Source organism: Cryptomeria japonica, chromosome 4 (genome assembly GCF_030272615.1).
Source record: "Cryptomeria japonica chromosome 4, Sugi_1.0, whole genome shotgun sequence".
NCBI lineage: Eukaryota > Viridiplantae > Streptophyta > Pinopsida > Cupressales > Cupressaceae > Cryptomeria > Cryptomeria japonica.
The window spans coordinates 4,886,357-4,913,422 of NC_081408.1; the positions used below are offsets into that span (position 1 = coordinate 4,886,357).

Below are 27,066 nucleotides of genomic sequence, written 5' to 3' on the forward strand. Positions count from 1 at the left end.
TTTGTGAGGCCTCGGAAGCTTAATGGCCATTCTCCTAACCCAGAACAGTGGCTCAAATCTAACTCTTCCAAATTTTTGAGTTGCCCAAAGTTTGAAGGCAACTTTTTCAAGCTTGTACAATAATCTAAAAACAACTGTTTTAGGGAAATTAGATGTGCAAAGCTGGAAGGCAATACACATAATGAAGAGCAGCCACTTAAATATAATGATGTCAAATTGCTAAGTTGCCCAAAGTCTGAAGGCAACTCTTTCAATTCATGGCACTGATCCAGCCACAACCTTTTTAGATTGCTGAGATCCCCCAATTTGGAAGGAAGTTCTCTCAACTGATGGCAATCAATTAAATACAATTCCTCTAACTTTGATAGCTTTTCCAATCCATCTGGTAGTCTTTGCATATTTTTCAAATCAGAAAAGCCTAATTTTACAACCGAAGAAGATGAAGTGACCTCAGGGGGAAGTTTTGAATTTTCAACTGCATTCTTAGAAGAACCTGTAAAGTGCAAAGCGAGCAGGCTTGGAGGAAGCTGCATATTTGCACAAAAAAATTTGAACAAGGATTAATTAATATTATACATTCTGATAAAAGCTAATTGACTGACAAATATGAACTGAAGACACAGATCTTACCTCATGCAAACTCATGCCTTGCGTAAATGGGCCTCTGTACCTAGCAGGTCGCCCAAGTTTCTCAAACTCCATTGGTAAATTGGCAACATTACTAGGAATTCCAAGGTTTCTGAGTTGTTTAAATGATTTGTTACATTTCCCCCTAAATATTATTTGGGATCCTTCATAAGATAGCACTCTTACGGAATTGCTCATGCAATTTAGATGGTTTTCATTGATTTCGATTGGAGGCTGCTCATACTCTTCATATAGAAGGATGCCTTTTAAATTTTTGAGTTTCTGCATGAAAATAAACCATATATATCATTATGAATGTGAATAACAAAAGCAATTTTATAATCTTAAGAACAGATGTTGTAACTCTGACATACCTCTTCATCTTTCAAACATTTTAATAAAGTTTCGGGATCTCTGATCCTGTTTTGCTCTGACATCTTTTTTCCTCTTGCTCGAACTATGTCATGAACAATTACTGTACCCATTTGAGATTTCTTGATGAAAGAAGCTTCTTCTAGAGCTCTGAATTCCTCCTCTCCAACTATGTAGGCCACTTTTTGACTTGGCCAATCATGAAAGAAGGATGTGATATCCAGAAAAGCCTCTTTCACAGGTGGTAATAATCTGTGGTAAACAAAATCAATCATACGGTCACTGATATCTTCCTCTTCCACCTTCTCCACTTCTCTAAGCAACTCTAATACTATATTAATTGTATTTCTGCTACTTATGGCCAGTTGCGAACCAGCTATTTCCAACAGAAGCGGAACACCACCACACAGCTCAAGGAGGTCATGAATATTCTTTTCATCATTATATTCGGTAGCTTTCTTCAACAAAATCTTTCTGGCATGTGTCTGTGGAAGAGAACTCACACGATATTGTTGGCGTTGAATATTCCTGGCATTGAATGTGTCTGTCTCGTGAAGGTTTCTAGTCGTAACAAGCATTCTGCTTCTGGGTGGAAGGCAACTGCCCAAGTCTTCAGGTAGAAGTTGCTTGAGATCTGTATTTTTAAGACCGTTGTCAATGTAAAGAAATAAAGCCTGATTAGGATGCTTTTTGCAAAGCGACCAGATCATTCCTCAACCTTTGTCACAGTCTGTCAATTCCACATTCTGTTGAAACAGTCCATACAAAATCTGTTGTTGAAGGGCTTTAAGATCTTTCTTCGTACAATTTTGATCCATATGAATTCTACAATGTTTATAAGTTTTGAGGTCAATCTGTGCATAAACAGCATCAGCAAGTGTCGTTTTCCCAATTCCCCCAAGACCGTACACAACCACAACAATCGGTAATGCATCCTGTGCATTCAAATCAAGGAGTTGAATTACACTTTCCAGTCCGCTCTGGATTCCAACTGTAAGTTTGCAGCAAAGCTGTGTTAGGATTTCCTTAATATAACAGGAAGACATAGTAAAACAAAAAATATCCCTTGAAGGGTGGCCTTACCTCGCTCCTGGTATGCATAAAACTCCTGTAACTGGGGAGCGATCTTTGATTGTCTGCTTTCTATCTCAGTTACACCCAACAATGTGAGATCGACATATAATCGATTTTTTTGCCTTGGAAATCTTGTAAACTCTCAGCATTCACAGAAGCAGTAAGAAACCTTCAAACAATTCAAAAAATAAATTCGACATTAGAAAAAAGTCCCTGACTTTTACATCCTAGTCTAAGATTTTAATATTACCTAGGAACGTGCTGAATGATGTGTTTATCTCGTAGCAATTGGTTATCTCTGGATTTAATAATGTTACCATGCGAAACAGGGTGCTCTGGCACCTTACGATTCATGTGCAGATTACAGGGAATAAAAGAATGCCAAACAGATGTTAGTTCAGTCAACCCAACAGAAATACAACTCCAATAGCAATGGGCTTGATTCAAAGCATAAGCATCGATCCCCGCATCTCAAAGCATGGTAGTTGATCAGAAAAGAAGAAAATAGAATTTTAAACCCAAATTTGATAATGGTGAAGGAACTGTGTAAGCCATATAGGCTGTATTAAATTAAAAAAGAAAAATCCAATTTGAGGAGGTTTCTTGTAAAAACGAATAAGAACTAATGAACGTAGTAAGGAAAGGGGTGCACTGACAATGCCCTTACCCGAAGCAATTATTATCAAGGATAAGGGCAGGTTTTGAACACCGATAAGACTCCGCCGTTCTCGGATTGAAAGAATTGAACAGACAAGAAAGAGAAAGGAGAAAGTGAAAATGGAAACTAGTCTATGTGGCAGTCGACCTGAAACATTTGTTTAACCGAATAAAGATAACACTCTGTTGGATGATAGTAGGTTCTCATTTTGTGTGTAAAGGTTTCACTTGTACCATAATTTAGTAAATGTCCTCCTTGTTATACTGGTAAGTGTGTATTTCCATGTGGGAGACGCGGGAAGTTGTAAATGAAGAGAAGAGATTGCCTCAGAGATCGGAGATCTTAGGAACTTATACGTATATGAGATTGTCTTAACAGTTATGACTCTTAGGATGTTTGTAAGATTGAGATATTACCTGAGATACTCTAGATAGTAGGATTGTCTTAGTATTTGAATACTCAGGTTGCTACTAGGAACAATGAGATTTCCTCATTGCAATAGTTACATTAAGAACGTTCTTTAAGTAGGAAATTGCCTCAGTACACGAGCACATGGGTGCACTTGGGATGATGTTAAGGACAGTGAAATCAAATTGTGTTCCCTGTATGTGTGGTTTATGTCAGTGCACTCAAGTTGTGTTACTCTAATATTTATTTGAGAAACGTCATTCTACATTCTTAAATAGTTAAAGGGATAATATGCTGTCATCTTCTATTTTTAAGAAGACTTCTAGGTAGCAATTCGTTATCATAAATATATATGCTTTATGATATAGCAGAAAGGAAACACTTTATATTTCTCAATTAAATTCTTTATCAATTTGTTAAATCAATAATACCTTCCCCCTCCACTCCGCTGGAACCTTTGAGGAAACCATCTCCAACTTCATCTTTGAAAGAAACGGCCAATCTTCCTAATCCATTCCTGCTCTCCCTCTTCATTTTTCCTAACGCAAGTTTTATTGCCTCTCCCATCACCAGGTATACTAAGAAAAGCATCAACAGAGACTTCTGATGCGGTGCATCTACTTTAATATTCTCCCCCCACATTCAGTCAGTTGAGTTGCCATTCAGCCATTTCAAGGCTCTTGTTTTACTATTTTTAGTATTCTGTCGAGCAGTTTTGTTTTGACTAGTCCAGTCTTTGCTCAACAGCTGTCAGCTATTTTCTAGTTTTAGCTTTTGAAGAGTTTGATTAGTTTGAAATCTCTAGGAGCTGAGTTAGTGGAGTTCTTAGGTTTTGACGGTTAGTCATAGAGGGAAATTAGTTATGAAAGGAGGGATCAGCCCAGACGAGGCTGAGAACAGTAGAAGCTGAATGCTATATGGTCAATATTTTACAGTCTTTCCACTGCTGTGGCTATTCTGGTAATTTTTAGCTACCAATATGATATAAGAATAACTGGTTATGTATTTCTCTTGGTTATAGTGTGGATGCATTTATGCCTTCTTGATTCTCAACTGTTGAGATCATGTATATTCTTAAGTGCAAGGCAGAAGAGAGTATGTTATGAGTGTACTTTGCAGGCTATTAGAGTTTGAACTGCATCATTTTGTTATCAGTGCAAAACATAAATGGCCCAAATGGAAACTTTTAGCTTTTGAAGAGTATGATTATTTTGAAATCTCTGGGAGCTGATTTAGTGGTGTTCGTAGGTTCCGAGGGTTAGTCTTAGAGGGGAATCAGTAATGAGAAGAGGGATCAGCTCAGAGGGGACTGAGAACTGTAGAAGCTGAATGCAATAAGGTCAATATTTTACAATCTTTCCACTGCTGTGGCTATTCTGGTAATTCTTGGTTACCAATATAATATAAGAATAACTGGTTATGTATTTCTCTTGGTTATAAAGTACATGCATTTATGCCTTCTTGATTCTCTGCTGTTGAGATTCTGTACATTCTTAAGGGTAAGGCAGAACAGAGTATGTTATGAGTGTAATTTGCAGGATATTAGAGTTTGAACTGCATCATTTCGTTATCAGTGCAAAACTTAAATGGCCCACAAGGAATGTTTTATCTTTTGAAGGGTTCGATTAGTTTGAAATCTCTAGGAGCTGAGTAATTGGAGTTCTTGGGTTTTGAGGATTAGTCCTAGAGGGAAATTAGTAATGAGAAGAGGGATCAGCTCAAAAGAGGCTGAGAACAGTAGAAGCTGAATGTTATATGGTCAATATTTTACAATCTGCTGTGGCTATTCTGATAACTTTTAGTTATCGATATAATATAAGAATAACTCGTCATGTAGTTCTCTTGGATATAGAGTGAATGCATTTATGCCTTAATTCTCCACTGTTGAAATTGCCTTTGTTTTTAAGGTTAAGGAAGAACAGTGTATGCTATGAGTGTAATTTGCAGGTTATTAGAGTTTAAACTGCATTATTTTGTTATCAATTTAAAACTTAAATGGCCTAAAGGGGAGCTCATGTGATCTAGGAAAGCAGAAACGGGAGGAATGCAAGATGGAGAGGTAACGCAGATGAAGTGCTCAAAAGGTTACAGGCCCTTGAGACTAGGTTGCTGTAAAATTCCCTAACTAGAATTTGATTGCAGTTAGTTGTATCACCAGCACTAAACAGGAACTTGTTTATACAGCACAGTCAAATGTGAATGAACATCTTTATACGGTTTAATTTGGAACCTTCTTGTTTATCCAATGCATGGTGTTTTACATTCTATCTTGTAAGTACTGATAAACATAGGAACTTGAACATTTATTATTCATGAACATTGGTACCAGTATATTAAATATTCCATAAAGGAGCAGGAAGGGAATATCTTTTTAAAATGCACCTGATAGTTGAACTGTGACTGCCGATGGTGGACTTCCCGTAATGCTGAACTTGTAGTTGTATGCCATCCAAGGATCTTCAAACACTTCCCATGCATAAGCCAGAATATGACACTGTCGGTGCAGACGATTCACCAAAGTTTTGTGCTATCGGTCACCATCTACATCAATACTGACATACTGAGTTTCTCGCGGTGTATGGAATGCTATTAAGTTCTTCTCAATCTTCCATGTGCTGTAGACAACTTCTACTTCGCGGTACAACCAAACCCTCTGCTTCGCACCCGTCGGCTCTACGCCATACTGCCGAATGCACGTTGACGTCTTCACACTTATGGAATCGCATTTGCAGTCCTGCGCGTAGCGATATGCTTCCCGCAACTCACACCACGGGATCTGCTGGCTATACTACACTTGCTTTGACGATAATGACACTGAACTACACTTGCTTCGTCAATAATGATTTCAGAGTCAAGCAACCAATAGGCCAGTTTGGAAACTGACGAAAGGCTAGTAAGCTTCGTGAGGTGCAATAACACACACACACAGGAATTTAATTCTTTTCTTCCAGGCATGATCGTTCAAACTCACGCCGTCCTTTTATTCATCGAACCAGTTAGTTATATTTCCCGTAAGAACCATCTTAATAGTTAAAGATAATTATGGTGTTTAACTTGATTTTATTCATCAATGCGTTAAAAATATTAATTATTTATATTAATCCAAAACTAGAATATTAATATAAAATAATTAATATTGTTTCGTATTTACTTTCAGGAATTTAATTATTGGGGAACATTACAGTTGCCTCATGAGCATTTTAAGGAAAAATTAGAAATTCAAAGAGGTCGAGGAGGGTACATAGATCCCATGAAATAGAGGTAAGGTTAAAGTCCCTAATTTTAAAGGTGACTTAAACCTAGAGGTGTTCTTGGATGGGATTCAAGAGTTAGAAAAATTATATGAGATGGAAGGAATTGAAGAAACTAATCCATGCAGGGTTAAATTTGCAGCATTTGAAATGAATTCTCATGTTTGTCTTTGGTGTGAGAATATCCAAAATGTTAGGAAAAGACAAGAGAGAACAAATCAAACTATGGCCAAAGATATTAAAACATTTAAAAGCTAGGTTGCCCTTGGATTGTTACCAAACACATTTTAAAGAATTCTAAAATCTGATGCAAAAGGAGTTATCCATATCAACCTATACTGAAGAAGTTTTGAGGCTGCAAATCAGGACTAATTTGCAAGAAGATGATGAACATGCAGCAGCCAGATACAGTAATGGACTTAGATTTCAACATCAAAATGAGTTAGCCCTGCTCAAAGTGATTACCATGGATGAGGCATATCAATTAGCCATAAAAGCAGAGGAAAAAACAAATTGGTTGGGCAAAATGGCAAACAAAAAGAGTGGCAGCAATTCGAGTAGAGGTAGAAGAAGTTCCTCCAAATTAACTAATGAAGAAGAGCGAAAGCATAATGTGAAGTCAAAGTTCCAAGAGAATCAGCCTTAAATGTAAAGGAAAAACTGAATAGATTGGGTAAAGTGGCAAACAGAAGAGGTGGCAGCTCGAGTATAGGCAGAGGAAATTCTTCCAAATCAACTAATGAAGAAGAGCTAAATAATAATGCGAAACCAAACTTCCAAAAGAGGGGTGATTTTAGAGGTATAAGATGAGGACAACAATCTTTTGAAGGTTGGAAATGTTTGAGGTGCTTTATTTGTAGTGAGACCCATAGAGCTATAAACTGCAATCAAAACCCCAAGAGAGCAATTGTGACCCTAGAAGAAGGAGAAGAATCCTTGATAAAAGAAGAATAAGAAATAATTGATGAGAATTTGATGTTGACTAGAACCTTGATAGTTGGAGACAAAGGAGCCCCTATAGCTGATTGGAGAAGAAACACAATGCAAGCGTAAAGATAAAAAGGTGATTATAAATGGTGGGTTTATTGATAACTTGGTAAGTACAAAAATGGTGCAAAAATTATAACTTGTTTGCATTCCAAAACTGAATCTTTATAAAAAAAAATTGGTTGAAAAACAATCAAAGTGTATTTGTAAATAAATAGTCTTGTTAGCTTCAAAATTGGTTCTTATGAATATACAGTGTAGTGTGACATAGTGCCGATGGATGCTTGTCGCTTTTTATTAGGTAGACCTTGGCCATACAACAAATATAATTTACCATGGCAAGGAAAACACTTACAAGGTACAACACGAGGTTTAACTCCAAATTTTGAAACCTTTTGAAGGAGAAGGAACAACTAAAATAGCAACAGTCTTTATTTAATGAGTTACCGAGTCCACTCTCCTAGACCCCTAGTACTGGTCCAGTCCGGTCCTGGTTCAGGGTTCTGGTCCGGTTCGCCTGTGGTCCAGACAGGGTTCGTGATTCACAGGCTTGGTTCGGACCAGGTCGAACCCAAGAGGACCCAGGTCGAACCCAAGGGTCTGACAGCCCAAAAATGGTTTTTTCTTTGCAAAATTTAATTTTTTTGTTAATTCCACCACATAAAAAATTAAAATATAACCCTAAAAGTGAGTTTTAAAATTAACTTGGCTCATTTCACACAAGCAACATGACTACAAGCAAGGGGAAACGAAGATGTGGGATATATAGCCAGAACATACAGATTTGGATGCTTTCACTTCTCAGCTTGTTGCATTTGATGACTTAGATAGAAAGCAAAGTGCAAGTGCAAGTGTAAGTGGCATTGGCAATGGCATTGATTCATCTAATGTCAATGTCAATGATGAGGGGGAGGAGAATGAGGATGATGAATTAGAGAATCCATTTGGCGATCAAACTAATTGTTGAAAGTTGAAACAATGATACTTGAATATTTTATCATTTTGATATTAAACTTGAAGCATATGATGCTGTTATGGTATGATCATGATACTATGATTAGAAGTTTATGTTGGTTTTGTTGTTTATATGATGCTATGTGACATGCTAATCTTACTTCATGCTTATAGGCTATATATATATATATATATATATATATATATATATATATATATATATATATATGTTATTGTACTAACGAACCCAAACCCGTTTTCAAAATTTTGCCGTACCGGCGTACCAGTTCTTCGAACCCGAACTGGCAAGCTAGTTTATTTACAATGGGATGGAACGAGTTGTTTAGAAAATCTAAGAGAGAGATTTGTCATCTATTGTACCCTTGCGAAAAAGAGAAATCAAATCAGCAAACGATCCCATTAGAGGTGCAAAAATTGTTGCAAAAATATTCTGATTTGACACCAACTAATCTAGCAGCTAGTTTGCCTCTTTTCCAAAGATATTATTCATCAAATTGATCTAATTCCAGGTGTGTAGCTTCCAAATTAAGCTAATTATAGCTGGACTCCTCTAGAAAATGAGAAAATGAGGAGACAAATTATTGAATTATTGTAAAGGGGTTTTTAAGAGAAACTAGGAGTTCATGTGCCACACCCACTCTACTCTGCCCTAAGAAAGGAGGAAAATGGAGATTACGTATGGATTCTAGAGCCATTAACAAAATCAATATGAACTACTGATACCCACTGACCAGAATGGATGACTAATTAGATTACCTATAACATGAAAAGGTCTTCTTCACAATCGACCTCAAAGGCAAACACCATCAAATTTGGATCTTGTTATGTTGCAAACATACACGCCCCATTGCAAATGGGGACCCCCACTTTTTGCTTGTTAGGTTAGTAGTTTTGCTTATAGATTGCATAGCTTGGCAACATTTTTGGGTTTCTTGGTCTCTTAGCTCTTAGAGATAGGTGATGTCTTGTCGATTAGGATGAGAGTACTTGATTCAAATCCATGAAGTATGAGTGGATTTCGGGCTTGGTAGGGGTATGTTCAAGTCAGGAATAGGTGAGTCAAGTTAGGAATTCCAAGTCCAAGGACAGGAATGAATGAGTAATTCTTGAGGAAACTAAGAAAATCCAAGGAGAAACAAGGAGTAAATCCAAAGTTTTGAACAAGGAGTGAATGAAATTATTCCAAGGAAAGAATGGCAGGTAAAATCATGAGATTTCACTTGATAAGGCGTGAAATTTGGAAGTGGTGAAAGGAAATGTTGTCAATAAAATGAAAAATTTCCAAGCTTGAGGAAAGAATGAAAGATGAAAGTGGGATTTTATCCATGATAAGGAAATGAAATTTGAAAATGGTGTGGATTAGAAGGGGCAAAATGATAGAAATTCCAAGATCAAGACAAGGAAAAAACTAGGTTGCATTCATGCCTGAAATCCGTGAATAAGGGGAATGAAACAATGCATATGTAAGGTTGAAATTCGCAATGATAATCAATGATATTATGGATTTCCATGGTAATGTTAAAATCTGCTACAAATTCCATGACTTAGTGCACATTTAGTTTGGAGAATTCCTTGTCTAGGATGAAGGTCTTTCAAAGAATCCATGTCTAAGTCAAGATCCCACTCGAAAAATCTTAGAAAAAACATGGAAACATCATGGATAATCGATGAAAGATCATGGAAAAATGAAAGAGGGTGAGTGAAAAGATCCAAGACATCACAAAATTCACGACAAAATGCAAGGATTCAAACTTTTCCTTCAGTGCAAAAATTCCATAAAAATTTGATGAAACGCAAATTTTTCCACGACATTTTGAAATCCACGAAATTATTGGAGGCCTTAGATTTTTTCCAGAACTTCCCAAAATCCCCAAATTGTTTTTATCGACAAGCACTTAGAATCCACGAATTTGCTTGAGAATTTGGATTTTTCCATGCTAACTGAAAATCCACAAAATTTTCTGCTAGGGCAGAATTTGCACGGATCAGAAACATATGAAATTTGTTTGAAAATGTGAGCATTCAACATGTTCAAATATCCCTCTTCAAATGTAAAACATGTGGAGAAAAGACAGAACCGACCTTCTTGAAACATGAGTTCAACTCCATATAAATGCAAGTTGATGATCATTCATTTTTCATTCATTCAAACTCAAATCAATTAAATCTGATTTAAGGAGCAGAGCAGACCTGTAAATTGTGACCTACAGCAACAAGGAAAGATAATTTTGAAGGAAAATTACCAGCAAGGGATTCAATTTAACCAAGCATTCACGAAGGAAAAGGTATGGACGACAAAAATCACAAGAGGATAGCTCTTGGAAGGGGAGTAGAAAGCAGAATACACCCAGTCTTGAGAAGATTTAACCATTAATCAACCATTTTCAGATCTAAAATTATCATTTCCAGTTTGTAAAAGGGGGCTTGTACATGTTGTTTCACAATGATTTGAATGCAAGAGCCTTTAATTCTCAGTTTTTGTCATGATTAACTTAACGTTTCATCTACAAATCATAATTTACGCCGTGTTTTCTTCAGGTTTGATGCAGCGAGTGATGCAAGGAGGTAGATGCAAGGGCTCTACAACAATGACAATAAGAAGAATCAAGGTTCGAGTTTGAGAAAAGATGAAAAGACAATATCAGGGCTTAGCACACTTCAAGGCTCAAGGGAATGCATTGCTCTAAAAGGAAGGACTTTGTAATAACCCTGGATTTCCTTTGGAAATCCAAGATCAAAATAAATAATGATGAGAAATAGAAACACTTAAAGGAGGAATGAAGAGGTAGCCGTAAGATTGAATAGCATCAAGGGTTCATTCCAAGGCAAAACAAGAAGAATATAATTCATCAGCATGAAGGAGGAAAACCACAGAAAAAGACATTACATCATGAAGTCAAGAATTACATCAAGGAGTTCAAGAAAAGTTTCAAGATTCCAAGGTTGAAAGTGGAAATGCCTTATAAGAAGGACAATTCCCGAATGTGAAGATGGAAAAGTGAAATGCAAGAAAGATCAAGGAGGAAAGATAGTTTGAGAAGAGTTAATCAAAAGTTAGAAACTTGATCATTAAGTTGATGCAATTTGGGAATATGAACCATCACATCATGCAATTGGATGATGTTGAGTATGAAGAGATATTGCTAGTGAAACATGAAAGCTGAGGTGGCACCTGATCATCATCAACCGTTCCGGCGATGCCACATTGACATGTCTACATACATTCAACCTAACTCATCAAAGGAGGAGCAATTGACATGTAGCATTACATCAAATATTATTCAATGTACCTAACCTCATTTCTCATTGGTTCAAATTCAAGGGAAGGACATGTGCTCAAAATGTTGTAATTTTCTCATTGGTCAAAGTGGTGTTTGTTGTAACTACCCTAATTAGATTTTTTAGTTAAATCTTGGAAATTAATTTTAGATCAATCCTGGCCCTTGAATTGTAATTGAAAGTCTATAAAAGGCTTGGCCTTTCATTTGTAAAGAGGAATAATTAAGTAGTAATAGTTAGAAGTAAAGTAGGAGAGGAGATTAGAAATTGTTGTCAAGCTAGCTTGTCGGTTTGGTTTCAGGCACCGGTTCGCATTCGAAGAACCGATACGCTGGTACGGCAAAATTTTGAAAAGGGGTTTGGGTTTGTTTGGGTTCGTTAGTACAAAAACATGTAAATTATATATATATATATATATGTATGTACATATGCATATGTATGTATGTATGTATGTACATATACATACATACATACATATGTATGTATGTATGTATGTATATGTGTATGTATATGTATATGTATATGTATATATATATATATATATCATTGTTTCAACTTTCAACAATTTAAAGTTTGATCATCAAATGGATTCTCTAATTCATCATCCTCATTCTCCTCCTCCTCATCATTGACATTGACATTAGATGAATCAATCCGAATGCTAATGCCACTTACACTTGCATTTGCACTTTAAGTTTGCTCGCTATCTGAGTCATCAAATGCAACAAGCTGAGAAGTGAAAGCATCCAAATCAGTATGTTCTGGCTCTATATCCCAAATCTTCATTTCCGCTTGCTTGTAGTCATGTTGCTTGTGTGAAATGAGCCAAGTTAATGTTTTAAAACTCACTTTTAGGGTTATATTTTAATTTTTTATGTGGTGGAATTCAAAAAAAACTAAATTTTGCAAAGATGTAAACCATTTTTGGGTTGTCGGACCCCTGGGTTCGACTTGGGTCCTCTTGGGTTCAACCTGGTTTGAACCAGGCTTGTGAATCACAAACCCTGTCCAGACCACAAGCGAACCAAACCAAAACCCCAACCAAGACCAGACCGGACCAATACCAAGGGTTTAGGGGACCAAACCCGGTAACTCAGTTGTCAAGACCTAACTAAAGAAACTGAAAGGAAATAAAAGAGCAAGGAAAGGAAAATTAATCCAAGAAAGTTTATGATGAAGTAATTGTTACCATGAGAAAAGCAAAAACCTTGGAGCATCACCCAAATGTGAAGAAGGAGGCACAAGAACTTTTGAAAGGGGAAAAGCAAAGAAAAACCCCTTGTGATATTATGAATGAGGCAATGCCTAAAAATGAGAGAGAGAGAGAGAGCAAGAAGCTCTTTACAATATTGTCATTAAGAAGAAATGAGAGAGGAGGCATCTCTTAAATAGAGATGAGGAGAGGAGTTACAAAGTAACTCCCAAATCTATGAATGCCACCATTCATAAAATGTGTGTGCCATGTGTCCACATCCTCTTATGGAGGAAATCTAATATTCCTTAATAAAGGAAAATAAAAGAAATTACTTGTCCTCACACATGTACTAGAGGACAAATTACATGTAGGAATTCCAAAGGAATATCCTAAACTAAATAAAAATAAACCTAAGCTAAGTAAAGATTAAATATTCTAACACCCCCCCTTAAGCTTTACTTGGGGAGCTTACATCAAACCCTTCAATGGGTTGTAATCCAAGATGTTTACAATGAAATTGGAATTTTTCTTTACAAAGTGGCTTGGTCAAAATATCTGCAACTTGGTCTTCCCCCTTGCAATAGAGGAGTGAAACTTGCTTGTCTTCAATTTGTTCTCTAATAAAGTGGTGTTGGAGAGCAATGTGTTTTGTCCTTGCATGGAAAACTGGATTTTTAGCCAAGGCAATGGCACTTTGGTTGTCACAATACAATGGAGTTGGTTCGTGTTGAGGTAGACCCAAATCTTCTAGTAGTCTTCTAAGCCACAAGACTTCTTTGGAAGCATTAGTGCATCCTTTGTACTCAGCTTCAGTGGATCCAAGAGAGGTAGATTGTTGCTTTTTACTATTCCAAGAAATTGCTCCTGAACCAACAAAAAAACAATAACCACAAGTAGATTTCCCATCATTGGGATCTCCACCTAGATCGGAATCAGTAAAACTTTTTAAAGTAAAATCAGAATTTGCATCATAAAACAAACCTACATTAATTGTTCCTTTAATATATCTTAAAATTCTTTTAGCAACTTTAAAGTGTGTTTGTTGAGGTTTAGACATGAATCTTGAAACCAAACCAACACTATAAGCAATATCTGGCCGAGTAAGAGTTAAATAATTTAAACTTCCAACTAATTGTCTATACAAAGTAGCATCAACAAGAGGAGTTTGCATATCAAGCATTAACTTAGTGCCTAATTCAATAGGAATTGAAACATGATGAGCATCATTCATTTTAAACTTATCTATGAGATCTTGAGCATATTTACTTTGAGATAAGAAAATTCCTTTAGAGGTTTGCCAAATTTGCATTCCTAAGAAATAATGTAAAAGACCTAAATCAGTCATTTGAAATTTTTGATTAAGTTGAAACTTAATATCAGAAATCAAAGTATTGGAACTTGAAGTAAGAATCAAATCATCTACATACAAGATAATAATTATAATATCATCTTCACTATGTTTAATATACAAGTTAGGATCATTTTTACTTCTAATAAAGCCTTGAGAAAGAAAGAATTCATTAATCTTTGGATACCACTCCCTAGGAGATTGCTTTAATCCATAAATTGATTTCATTAATTTACAAACTAAGTGTGCATTACCTTCTTTAATAAAACCAGGAGGTTGAGACATATAAATTTCCTCATGTAAATCACCATTAAGAAAAGCACTTTTAACATCCATTTGGTGAATAGGCCAATTCATTCTAGAAGCTAAAGCAAGCACAAGTTTAATTGTAGGCATTTTAGCAACAGGAGCAAAAGTTTCAGTATAATCTAAGCCTTCAATTTGAGAAAAACCTCTAGCAACTAATCTAGCTTTAAATTTACTAACTTGATTATTAGCATTCAATTTAGTTTTATAAAGCCACTTGCAAGAAACAAGATTTTTACCATGAGGCAAGGGAACTAAATCCCAAGTTTGGTTAGAAGTTAAAGTATCATATTCTTCCTTCATTGCTTTTTGCCAATGTGGTTGATTTTTAGCTTGATCAAATGTTTTAGGATCATTAGAATTCATAATAGTAGTCATTAAAGCATAATTACAATAATTAACTCTCCTAGCTTGAAGTTTATCCATTCTAGCTAAGTATTCATCACTATCTTGAATTAAAGATTTAAACCATTTAGGTCTTCTTTTAGAAGTAATGGATTCATCACTAGAAGAAGAGTCATGAGGAGTAGAGTTATTATTATCATCATCACTATCACTAGAAGGAATAGAAAGAGATGCATTAGGAGTAGGGTTAAGAGAAGGAGGTTGGTCCTCCACAAGCACAACTTTGGTTTGACCAAGTTCATCATCCTCCACTTTAGAACAATCATGAATGCCTTTTTTTGCAATACAAACATCTCTTGCAACTTTTACCTTGTTAGTAATAGGATTGTAAACTCTATAACCTTTAGTATTTTCATCATAACCAACAAAAATAAAAGGAGAAGATTTAGCATCTAATTTTTTCCTTTTCTCCTTAGGTTTGTGAACATAAGCTATGGAACCAAAAAAAATTTAATATTGCAAATTAGGCTTTCTACCAGACCAAGCTTCTTCAGGAGTTTTATCCTTTAAGGCTTTGGTAGGTGTTCTATTAATTAAATATGTTGCACAAGCCATAGCTTCAGCCCAAAACTTGTAATCCATATTTTTAGCATGCAATAAACATCTAGCCATTTCAACAATTGTCCTATGCTTCCGTTCTGCCACACCATTTTGTTGTGGTGTATAAGGAACGGTAAGCTCATGTTTAATTCCAAAAGATTTCAAATAAGCATTAAATGCATTATTGACATATTCTCTTCCATTGTCAGTACTAAGAATCTTAATTTTAGAACCAGATTGCCTTTCTACAAACATATGAAATTCAATAAACACATCAAGCACTTGATCCTTACTATGAAGGAAATATATCCATGTTCTCCTTGAAAAATCATCAACAAAGGTAAGTGCATACCTTGAACCTTGGATGGAGGGATTCTCCATGGGACCCAAGAGATCACTATGAACGAGGTGCAATTTAGTGTATGCCCTCCAAGATTGACCATGAGGAAAGGGTTATATTTTAAAACTCACTTTTAGGGTTATATTTTAATTTTTTATGTGGTGGAATTCAAAAAAAACTAAATTTTGCAAAGATGTAAACCATTTTTGGGTTGTCGGACCCCTGGGTTCAACTTGGGTCCTCTTGGGTTCAACCTGGTCTGAACCAGGCTTGTGAATCACAAACCCTGTCTAGACCACAGGCGAACCAAACCAAAACCCCCAACCAAGACCAGACCGGACCAATACCAAGGGTTTAGGGGACCAAACCCGGTAACTCAGTTGTCAAGACCTAACTAAAGAAACCTTGGGGTTGCCTTATTTGATCACATTGTTTAGCATTTGAGGTTTACTTGTTCAAGAGAGGATAGAATACTTTGTATTTTATTCTGTGTTTGAGGTGTCATAAAAAACATATCAACAAATTTGTGAGGTGGTGATTGGAAGACTGCCTTCAAAACCTGAGATGGGTTAGTTGAGCTAGTGGTGAAGCCATTTGGATTTTCAATGATTCAACTACCTCTATGTGAACAGTGAACTAGGTATTTAGATTGGGCATTGGAAAATTTTGATGTTATCTTAATTTTTAGTAGAAATCTGGAGGAGCATGTAAAAAAAAGAGAGGGTGGTACTTGACAATGTTAACATACTCAAAGAAGAAAGGTTGTTTATCAACCCTAAAAACAATGAATTTGACAAAAATAAGCTAGTATTCTAGGGGAGTGTTAAGCCAAGAAAGAAAACTTGTCACTTTTTGCAGCGAGAAATTAAATAAAGCTAAAAAGAATAACCACCTATGATAAATAATTCTATGTTGTGGTACAAACTAAAAACATTAAAATATTGGAAGCATTATCTTCTATATAGGTTATTCATCTTGATGATGGATAGTCGAGCCTTTTAAGTACTTAAATTCATAGGGTAAGCTGTCCCACAAACATGCCAAATGGACTTCATTCTTGCAGGCCTATACTTTTATTGTGCAATATAGAAAGGGCAAAACCAATGTAGTGGCAAATGCCCTAAGTAGAAGGCATCATTTATTTGTTGTAACGAGCAATGGGTTGGTTGGTTTTAAAGAAATAAAGGGTGAATATACAAATTATAGATATTTTAGTAGCATTTATGCAATTCTACATGGTCAAGACCATACAAGTATGCATCCATTGGAAGACTTCATAGTACTAGATGGCTTTTTATTTAAAAGGTCTCAGCTTTGAATTCCCCTTGGATGGAGGAGAGAAAATTTTGTGATAGAGATGCATTCAAATGGATTAGGTGGACACTTTGGAAGAGATAGGACTTTTGGATTAGTGAGTAAAAAATTATTTTGGTGTAATATGAGAAGAGATGACGATAGGTTTGTTGTTGCTTGCAAGGTGTGCAAAATAGTAGGAGATTAAAATATAGGCCTATACATGCCCTTGCTAGTGCAAAAGGAACCATATTCTAATATTTCCATGGATTTCCTCTTTGGACTACAATGAACCCAAAGAGGTAATGATTTAGCGTTTGTAATGGTGGACCAATTTTCTTTTCTAGAATGGCCCATTTCATACCTTGTAAGAAAACAAATAGCGCAAGTCAAGTGACATATTTGTTCTTTAGGAAAGTCATGAATTTGTATGGTATTCCAAAAACTATAACTAGCGACAGGGTCATTAAATTCTTAAGCCACTTTTGAAGGGTCTTGTGAGAAAAATTGAATAGCAAGTTGCAATTCAGTTCAGCATACTATTCCCAAACCGATGGTCAAACTAAGATAGTAAATAGAAGCCTAGGCAATTTATTGAGGTGTTTAATGGGTGACAATCATCAACAATTGGATTCAGTGAAACCTCAAGCTGAATTTAACTATAATTCCAGCATAAATAGGTCTACATATATGTCTACATTTCAAGCTGTGGACTTAATTGACCTACCAATAAACCCAAATAATAGCCAAGAAGCTAATTTTTTGTAGAAAATATTCGTGAGGTACATCAACAAGTTAGGCTCAAATTGCAGTCAAATTGAAGCCTATTGTGACGTTTTCACGCATCGCCCCATTGCAAATGGGGACCCCCTTCTTTTTAGGCCCTCCCGGTCTTTTGGCTTGCGTTTTTGGGGTCTTTTCACAGCAGTTTCGTCAATCTCTCTGCTTTGTAGGTGTTCGAGGGTCAGTTAGTGTCAGTCTGCTTCTCTGTCGAGTGAGTCCTGTGAAGTTTAGGGCCTGTTTTGTCCTTATTTTAGGGTTTTTTGCCTTCTGTCCTAGATTTTAGGGGATTTTGTTAGGGTTTTGGGAAAACTGAACATACAACTGGAATCGGGACCCTTCAAGGAACCTCCCAGTAAAATTTGAGCCAAAACGGAGCAACTTTCTATTTTTAGAAAGTTCCTATTTTTAAGGGATTTTACTAAGTCTCGGATTGGTCTAATTTTGCCAAAAATTAAACTTACTATTTTTAGTAAGTTCTATTTTTAGTAAGTTTCTATTTTTAGTAAGTGTTTTTCTAACCTATTTTGCCCAAACCTTGACATTTTGAAACACTTACTATTGGAAAAATCTATTTTTGGTAGGTCCTTCACAAGAAAACACTGAAAGTTGAATATCTCTGAAGACTGAACGTTCCTGAAGACCATTTCTAAATCCAAAAGAGTCAAAAGGCAGACAAGTTGGATAAAAAATGGTTAAGTTTGGAACTCCTATTCCAGAAGAGGAAAGCATGCAAAATCATCCAAGTCCAAAAATTCACATCAATCCACCAATGTCATCCTGATCCGAAAATGGCCTGAAATTTGACCAAGTCTGGAAATTTGGAAGATCTTCCAAAATCTAGAATTTGCATTATGATTCCTATGGACCTGAAACCACTCTCAAACATCCTGACAATATATATGAAATATAACTTAAAATATAAGAAAGAATATGTCTTTTTCCTTTCTTATACTTAAATGTTATATCTCATATCTATATCCTGACGAAGAGCCTGGCACTTGTGAAAAAATTCCATGAATCCTTCACATAGTTAAAATTGCGCCCAAGGATGCAGTTGGGCGCCAAACTGAGGGAGGCAAGGACAAATGGAAAATTCCATGAATCCATGGCAGAGTGAAAATTCCGCCCAAGGATGCAGTTGGGCACCAAAATGGAAGAGGCAAGGATAAGTGGATAATTCCACGAATCCATGGCAGAGTGAAAATTCTGCCCAAGGATGCAGTTGGGTGCCAAAATGGAAGAGGCAAGGATAAGTGGAAAATTCCATGAATCCATGGCAGAGTGAAAATTCCGCCCAAGTATGCAGTTGGGCGCCAAAATGAGTCAAGCAAGGACAGATGGATAAATTCCATGAATCCATGGCAGAGTGAAAATTCCGCCCAAGTATGCAGTTGGGCGCCAAAATGAGTCAGGCAAGGACAAATGGATAAATTTCATGAATCCTCCACATAGAGAAAATTCAACGCCCAACCTAAAAAGTTGAAATTTTGCCTAAGGCATGGAATCTAAGGGGTCAAGGACAAATAGAAAATAAAATTCCCCTCGGACAAATTTTTGAATTTGCTATTTTTAGACACCGAATCTCGCCAGAATGAGGAAATTGTTATAGATTCGGAATCGTGGCAGAATTCTCCACCCAATGAACCCGGCTCCTAAATTTTAGGAGGATTTCTAGAAAATAGGGATGTTGAAAAGAAGACATGGACAATTCACAAAACAATGAATTCCTTCCTCAAGAGGAATTTCCACCCCAACCTTGTGGAGGGCGCCAGAATGAACAATGCACAAAGAGATAAATTCCTTCATTGGGGAAGAATTGCGCCTAGGAAGAAGAAATTCCAAGAAAGGTGAAAATTTGGCTAAGTGTCGGAAATTCCTACCTTCATGACAGAATTCCAAGAAAGGTGAAAAATTGACTAAGTGTTTGAAATTTCTTCCTTCAGGACATAGCTCTTGGAAATCATGAAAATTGGCTAAGGCATGAAGAATTTTCTTCCTCAGGGTAAGGAACAAATTTATTTCCAAAGGAGAATTCCTCCACAACAAGAAATCACATCCAAGGATGAATTGAAGATAAAATTTCTAAGGCAAGGAAGGAATCAGGGATGAACTAAACAAGAAATTTCCCCCAGAAAAAGTTTTTAAAAATTCATTCCCGAGCATCAAATCACATCCAAATTTCAAAACTTTTTACAGATTTAGATTCGTAGGAGAATTTTCTCTCCCCTGGACCGTGGAACCTTATTTTGTGCAAAATTCCTAAAAAATAGGAGATGTTGAAAAATCATTGAAAATCTTTTCCAGAGCAAGGCAAGTTCAAAAACTTCAAGAAAATACTTCTAGAGTCAGAGATTCTCCCTCTTGAAGTTTTCTCTCTCCAGGGTTTTTTCCACCAAGTGGCAGCCGAGTCAACAAACGCTGAATTAATGAAACATCTCTTTGCATGCAGCCGTCACATTTATGGTTTTATGACAGATTCTCCGTGCATGTCGCCGTCACTAGGAGAATGATGGGCATTTATGATGGTGTCGGTTATATTCTGGGCATAATCAACATCATGGGGCACATTTAATGTGCTAGTGGACACTATTTTAGGCTCTTTAAATTAATTGTAAATGGGCATAATGGGTTATTAATTGCCGATTCCCACCTTGTTGCACCTTGAGTGGGGAATCTTTAGGGAAAACCCTAATTAGGGTTTTGCATGTAGCCAGGGCTTGAAGCCTATATAAGGAGTGACCCCCCTCATTTGTAAGGGAGGGGGCTTTGTATGAAATTGTTGCGATAAGCTTTGAGATAATAACAGTGAAACATTGTTCTCTGATGGTGTCCACTTAAGTTATTTTTCAAGACTTGCATGGTTTCACCTTCCTCAAATAGATTAGAAGTAGTAAAGTGCTTTGATTTCAATAGAGAATGTGATGGTGTTCGATGAATTTCCATGGTTCATACTTTTTGCATCTTGCTGATTGTAAGTTGCAGTGTAAAGTTAGCCTGAACCCCCAAATTTGTGCCAAGTTCAATTGTGAATGGTCGTTTGGATTGCGCCGTGTTGGGTATTCAAATGCACTTTCTCAATGTGAAAACCCTTCAACATCCCCAAAAGATTGCACCGGTTCTTGCGGAGTTGTAGTTGATCTTGGCGAAGCAAAGCTTGGTTTATTTGGAATTTGTCCACCAAAGCATTATTCATTGTTATCACTGCCCTTAGGAATAGATTTAGATCCTTCTAGCCCCTTTTCCCTTTACTTTCAGTTCATTTTAGTCCATTCAAAGCAATAGCATCGCAGAATTGCCATATCCGATGATGGAGTTCCAGCCACAGCAAAGAAGTGAAAGAACGATGCACACATAAGGCCCCTTGGATTACCAGCAATCACATTAGCCAACTGAGTCACGTCCACGCATTGAAAGAACCTTGGAGTCGATTGTTTGAACTTCTTGCAATCTTAGCATGCAATCATACTTTGATCAAGAGAAAGTGAAGTGACCGTTAGGCAACTTTATTCTGTGTTAGATGTGGTCATAAAAAACACATCAACACAGCCCATGAATAAGCAATGTAAAAAGAGAGTTGATTTACATCTGCTCAAGGTAAAGCTACCCCCCCCGTGCCTATAACAAGCTAAAGCCCAAGAAGATTGGACCTTGCAAAAATCATAAAGAGGATGAATGATATGAATGATAATGCCAACCAAATTGATTTGCCCGAGGTCTTGGACATGAATCCTCTCTTTAATGTCATGCCCTTCATTCACACTTAGCTGTGATTGATGAGGATTAGAGAAAGAGAAGGAAAATGACAAGGAAAACAACAATTGGACCAGACACTTGCCAAAGAAGAATAGAAAGCAAAGTTGAAGGAGCACTAGATACCAAATTGGTGGCTACTTGATCCAAGTTCTATTAATTGTATTTTGTAAGTGGGAACGCCTGCCAAATTCTTACAACTCTTGGATCAGAAAAGATGATATGATCAAGTACAACTGAACAACTCCACCCTATGGACCAATGCCAGCAGGTTTAGATTTACTGAGTTAAGGAAAGGATAATGTGGAGTATCTACTCCCACATTCTACTCCCACATTCAGTCAGTTGAGTTTCTGTTCAGTTATTTCAAGACTTTGTTTTACTGTTTTTAGTAGTCTGTTCGGCAGTTTTGTTTTGACCAGTCTTACTTAACAGCTGTCAGCTATTTTCTATTTTAAGCTTTTGAAGAGTTTGATATGTTTGAAATCTCTAGGAGCTGAGTAGTTGATGAAGTTCATAGGTTTTGAGGGTTAGTCTAAGGGGTAAACTAGTAATGGGAAGAGGAACCAGCTCAGACAAGACTGACAGAACAGCAGAAGCTGAATGTTATATGGTCAATATTTTACACACTTTCCACAGCTGTGGCTATTCTGGTAAATTTTAGTAACTAACATAAGATAAGAATAACTGATTATGTATTTGCCTTCGTTATAGAGTGGATGTATTTATGCCTTCTTGATTCCCTACTGTTGACATTACTTATATTCTAATTAAAGGCAGAACAGAGTATGTTCTGAGTCTAATTTGCAGTTTCTTAGAATTTGAACTGCATCAGCTTCTCTTTCTGGACTTCCCAAATACTCATTTTGGTTCTCCTGACAAAAGTAAGATGTCGAACCATGGGAGGCAAAAAGAATGAATGTCTGACTGACTTGAGAACCTTCACCCTCCATACTAATGACAGTATTGTTAGCTTCTTTCTGGTACTCCACGAATTTCTTCCATATGGGAGGAGAAACTTCATCTGAACAATCGAAGTCTTTATGCCTCGCTTTAAGCACTTATTTTTTTAATATTCGAAACCTCACTTGTTTTCCACAACTTTGAGGACTGAACCCTTCTCTCTGTCTGGAGGAAGAAACAGAAGGGGACTAGATTTTCTTTTCCTTGCAAACACTCACTTCATGCCCCGCTTTACGGTAGAGAAAACAACAGAGAGGGATATCTTCATGGTCAATCTGTTCAACAATGGAGTGGAAAAAAAGAGAGAAAAGAACCTTCTTAGGGAGAAGTGAGTCCAGGTCCAGGTCCAGGTCCAGGTCCCCGGAGATTCCAAGTCACCAAGACTTCAGCGAATTGCATAGAGACAATGTTCACTCCAAAACTCTGTGTTTGCTTCCAAAACTCTGTAGGGAAGCCGTACAAGAGAATCCAAACTTCCTAACGAGCAGTAGGGTTAAAGGAACTACTAAAGCCAAGGGACCATCTTTTGAAAGAGGTCTTCCTGTTTTGAATTCTAATATTCTCATGGAGTATAGCATCACAACTCTCTAGGAAAGAAAAAACCAAAATAAAGAAATCTTTAGGGGAAAAATATACCTGCAGGGAGGTGGACAAATAAGACTGCACTAATTATTGGATTGTTGGGACTAAGAGCCAAGGCTCCTTACAGTGCCCTATTAAAGCATAGGCCTGAAGCTTCACAGATTCTGCTGCAACCAATGAATCTGAAATGGAGTCAACTGTAGTAGAGTCGGCCATAGCTAGTGTGGAGGTGGACCTTGTAAGACCTTAATTTAAGAGGAACCGTATTAGCCCCTATCAGCACAGGGCGCTATTAGGAGCACTCTTTTCCCTCCTAGAGTTCTGAAAATTTAGCTCATTCTTCTCTGCATACTGCTGAAAATTGATCTTGAATTTTGCAATGCATTATTTGTCCAGTTTATTTTCACTATGGTGATTTAAATGCAGAAGACTATGGGAGAATGAGTGAGTTAAGTTTTTCGCTTCAGGGGATGATACTTAAGCTGCGGATGGAGAATCTGTCATTGGTTCTGGAAAACATTATTATTTTGCACGAGGAAGGGACTTTTTCTCTTAAGCGCATGGAGGAGAAAGGAAAAACCTGAAACGTTGTGTAAATGGCCAGAATGCCTGGGGCGGTTCAAAGTCTGCTCCAAGACGCCTCCGGTTGAAAATGCGGCGAAAGCACCTGTGACGTCATTTCATATTCAAGCCAAACCCATCAAAACTCTCTTAGGGTAAGGTCTTATGGAGGGTTTTAAAAAACAAAAATTGAGGTTTTAAAGGATTATTTTTAAGTGGCTGGTCTTATGAATCTTGTTGAAGGGTTGTGGTAATTGATCTTGCAACATGTTGAATCTAGGTTGTTAATGTTTGATTCTATTAATGTTAATGATTTGACAAAATCACGTAATTATCTTGTGATTATGAAGCTAAGAAAGATTGCACTAAATAATCACAATGTAATATCTAACCTTTATTTTTATTAAATATCAACATATTGGATTATCAAGATTTACCTTATTTGAGTCTATGGTAATGAACTAACATAGTGGTGATAAAATGGAGAGAAGTTAGTTTAGTAGATGGGTTGAGTCTAACAAAAGCATAATGCATTTATCCATTAAGTTTGTCCGATATAAAAAGCTTACATAATTGAATCCAAAACTCTTTATTGTCGCATCATGGTTATTTAAACTTTTTAGAATCTAATGGCTTAAATTTTAGCAAGATCAATGGTTATATATAAAACACACACTTGAGATTAGATGTGTGGATTGTACTATAATCGTTTTAGCCTTAGTACAACACATATACTCAAGGCAGCACACACAAAAAATAATACAAATCTTCTGCTATCACTTTTCAAAGTATGTGCAACTTTAGACAATTTTAAATAAAAAGATACTAAATAGACAAATAAAATTTTATTGAATATATGAAAAGTTAGTGAGATTTAGTATTGTTTATATATTTGTTACCTAAATGATGAAATTAGTAATGTATGTTTGTCATAAAAGATTTTATAGAAATCAATAGCCAATTATATTATAGTTTACTATAAAAAAATTTATGAACTCATTCTAAACAATAAATTAGACTAGTGTAAATTTCTAATAAACATTTGATTTTATTTGCAAATATTAAAAATAAATGTTTTGTGTGATTTGTTGGGGTGACACTCTAGATGCAAGGCTAGCACACTTCTGAGTAAAGTAAGGGATGGGTCATGGCTCTTTGCAATGACTTCGGACTCTGCCTAGTCTTAAATCACAGATGTGTAGAAAATGGATCAATTGTTAATGTTTTTCTTATTAACATCTTTAAAAAAATTAAATAACAAAGACAACCAATATTATTTAACTCTTTAAATAACTACTACTAACTATATTTCAATGAGAGAGACTTGTCACTACCTCATCTTTTATATATATTCTTTAAAACATAAAGATTCCTTATAAAACAAAATTAAAATCTTTCTCAAACAATGTTCTTTTATTCTTAATATTTTATTTTAACTAATTGTATTATAATTTTTAAAAACTTGAACAATAAATTATATCACATTATATCACATCAATGCTATTGGAAGGATACCAATAGTGGACAGCTAAGTTCATTAATGAATATCACATGTACCAATAGTGGATAAAATTGTTTAGCTTTTTTTACCATAATTAGCCCATTTGTGCACCACTATTGACCCATTTGTGCATCACTACTGAGACATTTGTGCTTAACTACTAGGGCGTTTGTCCACTACTACTAGACTACTGCTCGCTATTTTGAGTTATCTACTATTGGTGCAAAGGTGATTATATATCGAAGGGCACTCTAAAATGACCACTTATTGACCTTTATTCACATAATGAAAGCCAGATCCTTAGTTATAAGTAGTTAAGTTGTAGAAACAACAACAAAAAATCAAAATCTGATGTACCATTTGAAAGTTCTAAATATGCAAAATTAGCTATATCCACTATTAATATGCTTCCCCTAACAATTTCAACTATAACAAAATTAAATTATTATCGTTATTATTACTTTGACAGCAAGTAAACATGACTTTCAAATAAAATCCAAAAGATAATTGAACTAACCTAAAAAATTCTGTCCTTGTTGATTGTGAAACGCACATAGTGCATCCAACCACGATGCATTGGACTGCCTCATTTAGTTTGTGCTTCTGCTCTGGCATTTGATCATTCAACCACACTATGTGCTTTGCAAGATTAAACATGTCTTTGAGAAGTTCAAGGCACTCCTGGTAGTTTTTTGACATCTGATTATATCTCTCCAATGCAAATCCTACTACAGAGAGTGCTGCTACCACCCAATGAAGTTTTCCAGCACCCTTGAGAAAATTCATAACTACTTTCTCTGTCTCTGCACTCACTGCATCCTTGAAATCTTGCTGCACAAACAACAATGTTAATGGCTCCCTTAGTATGTAAATATCAAAAAAATCCATAGCCCTTATAATTTGAAGTAAATTAGGATTAGTTTTTTTTTTGTCACTTTTGATGTAAACTGTGTGTGAGTGATACTTTTCATTATAAAGTCTTGGAATCATATTACATGATCTATCATTAGTATGAAAGTAATTAACAGTTAGAGAGCATAAATCCTGATAATAGATTATATAATATAATCCGAAACATTGATGATGAAAAGTATCACACATAATTTAAATCAGAAATGGAAAAAACTAACATGGTAGAATGTAGAAATTATGTAACTCTTATTATAAATTAAAATTGGTTTAAGAGCTAAAACAATCAAATGGCACAACAATGTCACCACCCATTAAAATTTTGTGGTTGTCAGATCCAAATTTAACCTTGTCATGAAGTCTGTCAATGTGCTTCTCAACTGTTTCCAGCAATGTTTGACCATCCTTGATAAATGGACTTATTGATGCTTCTTCACTCTTCTTATCTGACTGCATGTGAAAATACAAGACACTTATTATTCAAGTAAAGTAATGTCGAGTCCTTGAGCGTGGATATCAAGTAAAATTAAAAGCATTCCAGTGAAGAAAGCTGCCTTATAAATCAAATGGGTGTCTGTTTGGCAGAAACTTGATAAACCGGGTATCTAAGTTGCCTAAACTAGAAGGTAAATTGAATGATTATAAAAGACCTGAAACAAATGATATGTTCAAAATTGTTACACTGCAGAAATTTTAGTTAGAAAATACAAGATAACTTACTTTGTTATCTAACAGCTTCTCGATATATTGAATCAGATCGTTAAGCTGGCTAATATCATTGAATTTGTGTAGAAAACTTTGGAAATCAGACTCTACAGTAGTGGAAGGTCCAGCAATGGTGTTATGCTGAGAAGCAAATACTTCCTCAGCAGTTGAAGAGGATGAGAAGCAGCAGAATGAAGGAAAAGAATAGTTGCCCATTGCTAATACTAACAGGAAGGAGATAATACAGGGAGGAC

The 27,066-nt window shown here is 36.1% G+C and overlaps 2 protein-coding genes across 3 annotated transcripts; both read right to left on the reverse strand.

The window, feature by feature from the left end:
• LOC131059178 (uncharacterized) lies at positions 1-23,756 on the reverse strand. 2 transcript variants are annotated; one of them, XM_059219510.1, is made up of 4 exons: positions 23,191-23,756; positions 2,083-2,242; positions 1,002-1,990; positions 1-909 (listed from the first exon to the last, which is right to left on the reverse strand). In XM_059219510.1, the coding sequence occupies exons 3-4, from the start codon at positions 1,707-1,709 to the stop codon at positions 571-573; spliced, it is 1,047 nt and encodes a 348-aa protein (XP_059075493.1). In that variant the 5' UTR covers positions 1,710-1,990; positions 2,083-2,242; positions 23,191-23,756; the 3' UTR covers positions 1-570. The 2 variants fall into 2 exon arrangements, with proteins under 2 accessions (XP_059075493.1, XP_059075494.1); XM_059219511.1 differs by lacking the exon at positions 23,191-23,756 and adding an exon at positions 5,522-5,620.
• Positions 1,713-27,066, reverse strand: LOC131059177 (uncharacterized). The gene is made up of 6 exons (XM_059218634.1): positions 26,828-27,066; positions 26,456-26,557; positions 25,716-26,029; positions 23,717-23,803; positions 2,158-2,242; positions 1,713-2,024 (listed from the first exon to the last, which is right to left on the reverse strand). The coding sequence occupies exons 1-6, from the start codon at positions 27,026-27,028 to the stop codon at positions 1,713-1,715; spliced, it is 1,101 nt and encodes a 366-aa protein (XP_059074617.1). The 5' UTR covers positions 27,029-27,066.